Here is a 12,463-nt window from a genome sequence, read left to right as displayed (position 1 = left end):
ACATCATTACATCACTGAGTGAAACTGAAGATAATAAACCTTTCTTATGTAAAGTTAAATAAAATTTCCTTATTAATGTACATGTTCTATCAACTGTCACCAAGCAAAATGTCATAAGTGTTATACTGAGGCTTACAGAGGTTACAAATTCAACATCTGTATAATCTGAAATATGACAGCTTAGAGTGAGGACTTGGATAGTGAACCGAGATCGAGTGTTTTCCCTGCAGCTTCTCAGTCTCCACTTAAGAAGAAAAAAAAGTATACTGCTTTCCGTTCCCATTTTCCCCGCAGTCATCAACAGATGTCGTCCAAGTCGGTAAGTCTGCTCCCAAACAGTTGCTCCTCATAAGTCAGTATCTGATGCAGGAAGTTCACATTGGGGGCTGTGCATTCCCTTTTTTCTTTGAAACTGCAGTGGACCAGGCTCAGACTTAAGTGCAGTGTTAATGAAGCTGGATGTCAGTGGCAGTGCCTCCACCAGGTTCTAGTAGCATAGTGATTAAAATAGCATTAGGACTGTCGGCAGTGGTGTTGACTACATGTGTGATATCTAGATTCTTGATAATTCGATCCTCCAGGATCGCAGTGGGGGCTTGGCTTTCAGGTTCATGCAGAGTGTAGAATAAGGAGGGGAGGTTTTTCTCATTATCATTTAATATTTTAATATGGCATTATTAGTTCATTAGAAGTATATAACCAGCTTTGCATTAAGCATAAATTGAAGTTTTTGACCTTACATTATCTTTTGCATTTACAGTGATGGCTATAATTTCAGTTTGATCTTTTTCTTACAGGTACCAGAATAATAACATGATTTTCCATTGCAGATGTAACCATGATCATTCCATACACATTGCAGTTTGTTGCTTTTTCTAGAGTTGTGCTCAAGGTAATTAAAGGTTAAAAGCTACAGCCAGCGCGAGTCTGGCTGATCTATGGAGGGCAAAGGCTTTGAGCTTGGAAGGCCGCACGCGCTTACACAGCACTTATAAGATGTTATTCTTGATGATTTTGTGCTTAGTCATGTTTTAATATGTTTTAAGTAGAAGTAGCTGATCCAGCAATATTCATTTAATATTATAGACTTGATTTAGAGCAATACACACTGATGGTCTTAACAAATGAAAGAGTCCTTGTAGCTGCCATGTTGTGTCTTAGCAGGGTACAGACGGTTCCAGGAGACGGGGGCAGTCAGCGTCTGCCCTCGGGAAGGAGACAATGTTATTCTTTGTGTTAAATAAAATTGTCAACATTGATTGTATTACACCTGTCACTACGCATGAGGGGGCGTTCTAATACCCTGATTTCATAAAACTATGGTGATGTGTTTTTTGAGATGAGATCTGAGACTGTCTGCATACAGTGTCCATCTCCCACGTGTGTGATCATTAAATCTTCGTTTGACTCAACCCGACCGGACCAGTGTTGTTATTGTGGGTTTTTCCTCTGGTGTCCATCCCCAATATTTTTGAACCATAACAAGAGGAAAGGGTAACGGGCATGTAAAGCTGAGAATTCTCCCAGCATGATGACAAGGTCCATTTCTAAAGCACTGAGCTGTAAAAAAAATCAGGATTGGAGGTCTGGGGAGTCGGCCCTGACCTTTACACCACCCACTGAAATATGCAGTGAGAAACCTTGAGACAAAAATGCAGATTCAGCTAGATACAGTCAGCATAATTCAAAGAGACAAGCAAGTTTACCTCATCATAAATATATGGCTTTCTTGGTAATTCAATAAGGCTGTAGCTCAAAACAATGGTATCAAAATAAACCTATTCACACTAATTTTACAAACATGCTGATGCCTAGCAAATACAGTCTTGACATTCCCATCTAGAATGCCATACTGCTACAATAAGCAAAAGTATATATGTGCATGTGTGACCTGGGCTACATCATTCTCCGCATACAGTAGTATTGTGGAATATTTCTGCAGCTCTATGCAGCTGATTAAACAGCCCAGCTCAAGGTGTATCACTATCACAGCATCCTCTTCATCACCAAATGGCTCCTTATACCTAATACTCATATTTATTCATAATAAAGACATAATTATTATGTATTACTTTATTCCATGTTAATCTTTAAGATTAGCATGTTTATCTTTAAAATGAAAATTCTCTTAATTAACTGTTGCACTGCATCAGTCAAGGATAAGACTATAGTAGGGGTCATGCAAAGCGGGCTGGTCACCCACTGCATTCAGAAGATTGTAAAGTTGCTCACTCAACACAAACTGTTCCTGGAAGAGCAGGAGCCAGCACGGTCTCTGGCTCACACACTGAAATAGAAAGACTACAGTGTCTACATGCAGAGAGAACTGGCAATAAATATACCTGTTTTACTTTTGTTCCAGATAGGTGTGATGGAGGAATGGTTACTGTCTGTACAGTTACCCTCTCTGTTGGAGATTCAATTCACAGCGCTAATTCACAATAATACAAAGAAAACAATCATAAGAAATCCCACAAGAAAGCACTTTGGTGACTATGGAAAGGAGAAAAAAAAATCCTTTTTGGAAGATGGGGTGGCTATCTGCCATGGCCATGACTGGTTAGGGGTGAGGGGAGGAAGACAGGACTAATGACATGCTGTGGAAGAGAGTGTCAGGGATTAGTTATAATTAATAATTAAATGAGGGGAGGTGTATGAACACATATGTGAACAAACCAAAAATGTGACTAAGGAAGAAACACTCAATGCATTATGGGAATCCCCAAGCAGCCTAGTCCAAACGCAGCACGACTAATGGAGGATTCAGGGTCACCTGATCCAACACTGTTTAATGATTTCTTTGAAGTCTTGTTTTTTTTTCAGGGTGGAAAGATTTTACAGCATACATCTTTATTTAAGAATAGAGAGACTTAAAAAAAAATTAAGTCCTCAAATTGAAATTTATTTTTGATTTTCTAATCCAGATGGGCTCAAAAGTATATATACAACCTCAAACATATACATACTCCCCCACTAATATTTGGTTAAAGTACCTTAGGAGGTTACACTTTTTTATAAAGACCTTAAAGATATTATACCCTGGAAAAAGAACAGCTCAAACACAGACACAACAGCATTTACCCGGACGGTCCTACAACTATTTCCTTTAAGTTATTTGGCAAATGCATGAGCTGTTCCCTCTAGCCCTTAACTAGAAGAACATCCTACACACGCACGCACGCACGCACGCACGCACACACACACACACACACACAAATAAACATCAGCAAATTTCTCTCAAAAAGCCCAACAAGAGCTGCTACAAATCCTCTCTCAACGCTGCTTCAGGCTTGCCCTTAATTCAGCTGGTGGTCTTGGAAACACAGTAACATAGTAATATATGAATCTCCTCCCTCTTCACTTTCACCTCAGCCACTGCCTCTCCACCTCTCACCCTTTGTCCTGTATTGAAGATACATCAAGCTCTTTTATGTTTATTATTTCATTTAAAGTTTTCCCTGATGGCTTCTTTTTTCCCACATGCAGTGTATTGTACCCGTTTGCAGAGCAATGATTATTATAAGAACTACAGCTAGAACACAAACTTTAACTGAAAGAGACCATTTTCTGTCATGTGTCAATACCACAGTCTGTCAGCTGTGGTACTGCAGCATTTTTGTTTCCATTACTATGTATAAGAGGATTAGTAAGGAGGAAGTGAGGGTTTGCTTTGCGAGTGCTGGTAGAGAAGTACAGACAAAGTCAGACGGAGGTGCACTGTGTCTTTGTGGATCATAATATGGTGATGAGAGAAACTTGGTTGCTGAATGAGGAAGTCAGGAGTGTCAGAGAAATACGTAGTATGCATAAGGACAGAGAGAAAGTGGTGAGGTGTGCAGCAGGAGCGATGGATGGGTTCACGGTGGAGGTGGAATCACACCAGGGATCTGCTCTGAGCCCCCTTGTTTGTGGTGGTGGTGATGGACGGACTGACAGATGAGGTCCTCCACGAGTCTCCGTGGACTCTTCATAGATGTCATTGGGATATGTAGTAAGAGTAGAGAATAGACAGAAGAGAACCAGGACAGTTGGAAGAAAGAAAAGAGGAAATGAAGGAATGTGTATGAATGAGAGAAAACATGTGTGACAGCTGCGAGGAGTAGAGTAGACTTATAGTCAAGACCGCCTAAACCAAGACCGGTCTTGAGACCACTTTTAGGAGACCAGCATGGCGTGGGTGAAGACAAGTATTAGAGACAGAATGATGGCAGCAAGCGTAAAAGAGAAGGTTCAGATGGTAGTGAGGCCTGCTATCATGTATAGTTTGGTGAAGGTGACAATAAGACAGGAGGCTGATCTGGAGGTGACAGAGCTGAAGATGTTTGCATGGTGTGACCAGGACAGATAAGGAAACGAGTACATGAGAGGCACAGCTCACTTTGAGCACTTTAGAGCCAAAGTTAGAGAGGGAAGGTTGGGATGCTGGGCATGTGAAGAGGAGGGATAATGGATATGTTTTATGTAATGTTTTCATTTCAAAAGTAACAAATTACCCAGCTATTATATTACTTTAATGAAAGAAACAGTGGACTGAGAAAAGGTGGTGTGTTTGACTTCCCCCTGGTGTACTCTTGAGTCATTTAGCACCAACAGGATGACTTTGCTGAAAGTCATTGAAGAATATGTGAGCAGTTTTCACACATTTAAACCATAAAACATTTATGGTTTAAGACATATTAGTGTTTATAGCAATACAGTTATAAGAACCCCAGAGCGCACAGTGCAGCAGGTAGACTCTGAGAAGCAGGGTACAGAGCGGCATCCTCCCAGTTTAATGAATCTGTTTATTCAAATTCACCCTTGCACAGGCGGTCATGTGGTCGTTAGCCAACGAAAAGCCGGAGAGGAATGTCACAAACAGTTGCCAAAGCAGGAGGTGCAAAGGGTACTACTTCACCTCAAGCAAACTGCATGAATGAAGTTACAAGTCTATATTTATTTAAATACCAAAATAAAAGGCGGACGGGATACGTGTCCGTTACGAGGATGAATTATTATTATTGATATAATCGCATTATTACTGGCTGTTGTAGGAATGAATGGAAGTGACAGCAACACAGACGGAATGGCTGGTTTGGAGGTTGAAGATGAACTATGACTTTATGACGACAACAAAATGGTGAGTAGATGTCGTTTCTCGCTTTTTTTCCTCCCCCGAAAAGAAAATGAGTTGCGCTCCTTTTAAATTTGTTTTGCTATAGTTTGTCTATACGTCTTTCTTTTCTTTTTAAGTTTTAAAGCAGCACTTTTTATGATCGGGCTTCAGTTCTGCTGATAGGCTGTTAAAGCTAAACGCGCCTACTAGTCCTCTGAGGTCTTATTACATTTAATACATATTTATTCTGCGCTTTATGTTATCATTTATTTGACTTTTACTATTATGCCGTATATTTACAGACTCATAATTGACACGAGTTTTATTGAAAAAGAATATTCTGGTCTAAAAGGGACGCACTGTTAACAAGGAAACTACAATAGCAGACACCGATTTTCGGACATGCCACACGGAACATAAACAACTGAAAAGGAACAACAAAACAATCAGACAGTGTATGTAATTGTGATGTGATTGTCCCGACTACAATACATGTTTAGAACACTGTTTGAGATCATCCGTAAATAGCAAAGTTAGGTTGTTGTGAGAGGAAATAACGTTTGCTCTCACTACATGGACTTCAGGTGGGAAATCCTGCAATAAAATACAAAAATAAATAAATTTAAAAAACACACATCTTTTGGATAAAAGATAATGCTGTTTTTGTTGTTGTTGTTGCTGTTTTGTTTTTTTTTTTAAATTTAATCTAATATATTGGATCTTGGGAACCATATAAAAGAGTCAGGAGTTGCATTTAAAATGCAAACTTGCATTGCAAACGAAAGGTTATATATCCTCCAATGTAAGTTTTTTAAAACATTAAACTCAGAACAAAAAGAAAAAAAAAACATTTTATAAGTTCATTGTTATCAGTGTGACTTTATGGTTTATGTCTCTTGTGCACAGTTCAGGGAGATGGAGGACGAGATATGCCTCGGCTGTAAGGTGTCTTTCAGCGCATCATGCGCTGAAGCCCCTGGTTGCCAGTCTGGTCCTGCTGGTTGTGGTGATATATGGTCTGGGCGACAAACTCAGAAACTTTGTGGCTTCCATTTTTATCCCTCAGTATCGCTACCCGTATCCTGTGGCCCTCAGCTTTGCCCAGGTTGGTGTCTGCAACTTTTGGATTTTCTTCTTTTGGACACAACCAAACTCTGATTAGAAAGGATAAGGTCAAAAATACCTTTTTACAAATTAGTATAAATAGTAATTTATATAAGTGAGAAAAAAGGTCATGTGAGGCCACTCAAATGCTTTTTAGTTTACACAAAGCTCTGTTTCTTGACCGCAGGGTATTTGCTTTTGCTTCAATTACAGGTGCATTTATAATAGCTTTGCCAACATCAAGGCAAATAATGAAGTTACATATTGCAAAAGAAAAACGTAGGAAGTTATAACAAACATTCAAATGGTCTTTCAAAATGTAAGCTTAATCATTGGATTGTTGTTAATCATTTGTGCCGTCAGCTGTGGTGGTCAGTGAAATTCTATCAGTAATTGCTGTTTGTGCTAGTTTAAAGGTGAAAGCAGACGTAGAGGGAAGTGACAGAAGGACGTTATTGCTGATAACACGTGTGCAGGATAGATGTTTAACCAAATTATTGCCCAATGAACTCAGATGCAAGTGTGACGCTGTACAAAGGTGGAATTAACTTTTGGGTGTCCAGCTTTGACCTCAACTGCTGATATATAGGAGAGGTGCTATACTGACTAAATGGTCAGTATAGCACAGTATAGTATGGTCCACAAGCTAACATTGCCCGTAACAACTGAAAATGAGTCACAGGACCGGTTGAGTTTAGTCCACGTCTTATCCATATGACCCGCTTTATATGCATTTTGTTTATGAGGTCCTTCAGAAGAATAGTAAATGTGTAGGTATGTTGCAGCATATTTATCATAAATTCAAGAATGCAGAAATCAGGATGTGTTAGTGAAAAGTCAACAGCATATGCTCACACTTCATTAGGTACACCTTGCTAGTACCAGGCTAGACTACCCTTTGCATTCCAGACTTCATTGTTTGTTGGACGGATTCAACAAGGTGCTGGAAACAGTCCTCTGAGATTTTGTTTCATATTGACATGATCACATCGCACATCAATCCTGTTTCACCACATCCTAAAGCTGCTCCGTTGGACTGAGCTCTTATTAACCACCAGCTGAACTAATGAAGTGCCCCCGAGTGTAAAATATTATTGTGCAAAGAATGGCTAATTGTAATGTATTACCCACCCAATAAACTACAGCTGCTTGAGCATGAAATGACATAAGCATTTATTTCACTATTAGTTCATAGTGTAATAGTGTTTAATATCTCTACAGTTAACTCATTTACTTGCTAACATGTTCGATAGAAATCCATCACAATATTTACAGGCTCTAAAGTGGCAACATTGAAATGATTAAGTGTGCTGTCAAAAACAGAAATGATGATGATGTTGTACAATATTAATTAAAATATTGATTTTTTTTTATTACTTTTTCATTGTTTGACTTTTGCTTAAAATATTATTATTATTTTTTTAAGTAGATGTGAACTCTGTTCCCTTTTGTCAGGACTAGTTCGAAATTATGACCCAAATTGACCCTGCAGGCAATTGCTGATGAAGAGGCACTCACTCAGTCTCAGCTGTAAACGTTACTACCTTTCACACATTCCGGTTTGTGTTAACATGCCTTAGCCACATGAATTGAAGTAAATGTTCAAGTTCAAGTTCAAAATTTATTCGCCACATGCAGTGGCAGGTTACCCTGCAGTGGAATGAACCCGCCCCCCGACCTTACACATACAACACAGACATCACATGGGGATACAAGTCAGAGAACGGTTGCATTACAGAAAAAACACTGAAATGACTGTCATGATATTGATATGGTAACGGTAAAGAGAGTAATTGATGGTATTGTAAAACCACTACAATATATTTTTAATTTGTCTTTCCAGGAAGGGGTTTTTCCACAAAAAATGAAAGTTGCAAAAGTTATTCCTATTTATAAATCAGGTGAAAAGCATTGTTTTACAAATTATAGACCAGTGTCGGTACTCTCCCAGTTTTCTAAGATACTGGAAAAACTATTTCTAAAAAGATTTGATAGCTTTGTGGATAAACATGATTTGTTGGCAAATTGCCAGTATGGGTTTAGAAATAATAGATCAACAGTTTTGGCATTGATGGATTTAATGGAAGAAATAACAGAATGTATGGATAACAAGAAGTATGCACTTGGAGTCTTTCTAGATCTAAAAAAAAGCATTTGATACTGTTGACCACGAAATTCTAAAAATCAAACTGGAAAAATATGGGTTCAGGGGTGTGGTACTGGATTGAATAAACAGCTATGTGATGAATCGACAGCAATATGTACAAATAAATGAGTTTAAATCTAAAATGATGGATATTGAATGTGGTGTACCTCAAGGATCGGTATTAGGTTCGAAAATGTTTATTATGTATATAAATGATATTTGTAAAGTATCGAAGATACTAAAGTTTGTAATTTTTGCAGATGATACCAATATACTTTGTTCAGGTGCGGAATTTCAACAGGTTTTGGAGGTGATCACACAGGAGTTAAAGATATTAAAGAAGTGGTTTGATAGAAACAAATTGTCCTTAAATTTAAATAAAACAAAATTTATGTTATTCGGAAACTATAAGAAAAACATTAACATTGAAATTTGTGTCGATAATATATATCTAGAAAGGGTTAATGCCATAAAATTTCTTGGTGTGATCATTGATCAAAAGGCCTGTTGGAAATCACACATCACTTATGTGAGGGGAAAGTTAGCACGGGGCATTGCTGTCTTGGGGAAAGTAAAACAGTTTCTGGATAGGAAAACATTGTATATGTTATATTGTGCTTTGCTATTACCATACATGAGTTATTGTGTAGAGGTTTGGGGAAATACATATAAAAGTAATATTCAGACTATAATCATAATGCAGAAAAGGGCCATTAGACTAATAAATCAGGAGGGGTATAGGGCTCACACAAATGCACTCTTTATTAGGACGCAAGCTATAAAATTCCAGGATCTGGTGAAGTTTAAAACAGTGCAAATAATATATAAGGTAAGGAAAGGGATGCTCCCAATCAAAATAAGTAAATGGTTCTTAGAAAGAGAAGGGAGGTATAATTTTAGAGGGAAGTGGAATTTAAAATTACAAAGAGTAAGAACAACATTGAAAAGGAGTTAAATTCTGGAATGAGTTAAAAGAAGAAATAAAGGTCAGTAGTGATATAAACCAGTTTAAAATAAAACTCAAAAAAGAAATATTAAATAAGTATAAGAATGAAGAAAATGCAATTAACCTAAGACAGCAGTCAAACTCATGTTTATTTTCTTCTGCAAATTAGCAAATCTAAATATAGTTTTAGTTGAACATGTGAAAATATTTTTTTGAGATGTTATGTTCTAAGCTGAAGGCATTGTATACGTTTTTGTTGTTCAAATTTAGATGATGAGGATGTAAACCTGAGGGGGTAGGGCTAAATAAGTATATACTTCTGCCTACTCCTTTTCAAACAACTGTATGGAATGATTTTATGAAATGTTGGTGAATGTATATGTTTGAAATAAAAAAGAACTGAACTGAACTGAACTGAAACGTACACTACAATGGGAAAGGTACAAGAGGAAAAAAAGAGACCTCTACTCATGCCGGGCTACAGGAGGACAGCATGAGAACAGGAAACAAAAAAAAACTCCTCTGCACAGAAAAGCACATAAATGTCCACAGTACAACATTATAGAGCACGTGACCAGCAACAGGGTTGGGTAGGGGATAAGGAGTAATCCCAGGCAACACAGCAGACATCCTGCCACTGCGCCGACTCTCCAGCGCGGGCCCAGACCCGCCTCGTGTTCCCAGGAGGCAACAAGCATTGAAGGCATTGGAAGGGGAAGGGAAATGTGTGAGTGCTTACCAGTGTAAGTGTATGTGTGTGCGTGTCCATAGTTCAGCTGAGACAGTGTCCTTCGCCCTATCAGGCTACGTAAACAGTCTGCTAGCCAATCCAGGTGGCCTTGCATGGGATGGGAAGAATAGTCATCACACAGTCGTTATCAGGGAGTTTTTGTTCGGTTCCAGCCCCAGCTGGCGCTGTGGTGTCCGCATGTTGATGTTGTCAATTTTCTTTTTATGCGAGCAGCTAAGAAGAGAAGAATTTCAAGCTGTTCTTAACACTCCGACACTGGTCTCTCAATCTCCCGTTGGAGAGCCGCAAGCCTCCCCATGATGGTATCAAACTTCTGTTCCATGGTGTTATCATTCTTTTGATTCTGAGACCCCACAACTGCAGTGAGCCGTTCTGCAATGTGATCCAGCTCAAGGGTCTCATTTTGAGCAGGCCTCTCTTTGATGTATCCCAACATACGCTCAATGGTGTTGTTTTGAGTCTTCACGGCAGCTGTAAGCGTCTCCAAGGTGTTAACCACACTGCGTTCGTTGTGAGAGGTCGCGCCTCGTCCCGTCGCTTCGATTCCAGCGGGCAGCTTTGGGGGGGTTTGAACAGCCGGTTCCGCTCTCTTATTTCTCCGATAAGTCAGGGCCAAGCCAGCTCCAATCAGCAAGAACCCTGTTATCATGGTTCCGAATAGGTAGATATCTTCAGCGTCCTCGATCGACAGTCCCGCCAGGCACATGACCCTCCAGTTCCTATCATTAAAAATGAGTGATTCACATAACCACATGTGGGCTTTTTTAAAGTTAGATAATTGTTTATTTTTTTATATTCTGTCTTTTCAGGTTCTGGTGTCTCTCTTATTCTTAAATCTCCTGCATGCCCTGGATCTGGTGCATCTAAGGAGTTATTCAAGGTCCCTGGGTGAGAGGATGCTGCCGTCTGCTATCTGTAGCAGCATTCAAGCAGTGCTGACCATGTGGGCCAGAGCCAGCAGCTCATCTTCCAACCTCTTCGTCCTCATGGTGCTTCTGCTGCCCCTGGTGACTGTGGCCTTTAGTTTTGCCTTGAAGCTGGCATCCCCACCAGCAAGCCACATCACTGCTCTGACTTTCATCATCAGTGGGACCTCTGTGATCATCACAGGTAAAAGTTTGGATATCAGATGAGGGTTTCACATATTAGAGTAAATGAATCTCTAATTAGTTTTCTCTTTCTGTCTGTCTGCAGCATCTGAGGGTCTCTTAAGTATTGTGCCTCTGGAGTATATATATGGACCTCTGGCTTTAATCCTGCACAGCCTGTCTCTGACTTGGCTTGCTAAAGTGTCTGAGATGGAGCGCAGCCACCCTCCAGATTCCCAAGCCTCTGTTTTTGACATCTACTATACACAGCTGGTGAACCAGAGCTGGGTGTTGGGCCTCCTGTGGTGTCTGCACCCAGAGCGTCCCTGGCATGTGTTGAGTCAGGCCAACTGGCGCAGCCTGCTCTTCCATGGATACCTGCTTGCTATTCTCCTGCTGGGAATGGTGCTGAGCTTCCTGGTCGGTGTAGTGGCTCTTTGTGTCTCACCCCTTGCTGCTGCACTGCTCCACTCAGTGAGGTACATAGTTCAGCCATTTTTTCAGCTTCTGTAAAGGACTAAAAGATTTAGTAGGTCGTCTTGCACTCCACTGACCCTAACCAAAGTGTTATACCTGTAGATACTAGCTTTATTCATCCCTTATCAGTCAATATCCACTCACATTACAAAGTTATAAAAGACAAAATGCAGGCTATGGTGGCACACTAACGATATACGGTTAGTAATTATGTGTCATCACAAGTTTTTATCTTATTCTTTTAATATGTTATTAAGACAATACATGCCCTAGCTACTTGTGACTTTCTGCAGCGTGAGCAACATGAGTGCTGTTGCTCGCACTTTCTAAATCAGTGGCACTAATGGAAAATAGTTTACAAGCTAGGTATTTATTAATGAAACAGTTAAGCGTCAGGGGTCAAACATTACAATTTTTCTTTCAGACATGAAGCTGAAGTATTAAGCAACTATCAACAAGCTGAATTTCTCTTATGTACAAATAAACAAACAGAATAAATGTGAATCGTTTCCTATTTTATGACAGTAATTTCTGAGAGCTCTTATCAGCGGATGTGCTGAACATCCCTAGAAGTAGTCCTCGTATGACCCTGATAGCTTTCAGAGGAAAAGGGATGACAATGACAGAATGTTGACACAGATAGTTAACATCATAAAACAAGTTAGCAATTTAAATTCGCTTAGTTAACTGAATTAATACTTAACCAGAGACAGACAAAAGTTGCCCTTGAATGAATCTGACTGCAGAGATGCCAGATGAGAAGGGGGTTCACATGTGGAAAGAGCTGAACACTCACTCTAGTGCTGCTGTTCTTTTTGTTGTAATTGAGTATTTCACATTTTTATTAGAAGCCAAA

At 39.5% G+C, this 12,463-nt stretch overlaps 1 protein-coding gene across 1 annotated transcript; it reads left to right on the top strand.

Moving 5' to 3' along the window:
• Window positions 1–4,869: 4,869 nt before the first annotated feature.
• LOC146655454 (uncharacterized) lies at window positions 4,870–12,446 on the top strand. Its single transcript, XM_085427734.1, has 4 exons — window positions 4,870–5,119; window positions 6,002–6,200; window positions 10,852–11,152; window positions 11,237–12,446. Exons 1-4 carry the CDS (start codon window positions 5,040–5,042, stop codon window positions 11,641–11,643), a joined length of 987 nt encoding a protein of 328 aa, XP_085283860.1. The 5' UTR covers window positions 4,870–5,039; the 3' UTR covers window positions 11,644–12,446.
• The last annotated feature ends 17 nt before the right edge of the window (window positions 12,447–12,463 follow it).

This window comes from Rhamphochromis longiceps, linkage group LG13 (assembly GCF_057381845.1).
Source record: "Rhamphochromis longiceps isolate RC_006_pf linkage group LG13, R_longiceps_female_GT1.1, whole genome shotgun sequence".
In the NCBI taxonomy this organism is placed as follows: domain Eukaryota; kingdom Metazoa; phylum Chordata; class Actinopteri; order Cichliformes; family Cichlidae; genus Rhamphochromis; species Rhamphochromis longiceps.
Note: the sequence above shows the minus strand (reverse complement) of the source record. Positions and strands in the feature narration are given on the sequence as shown.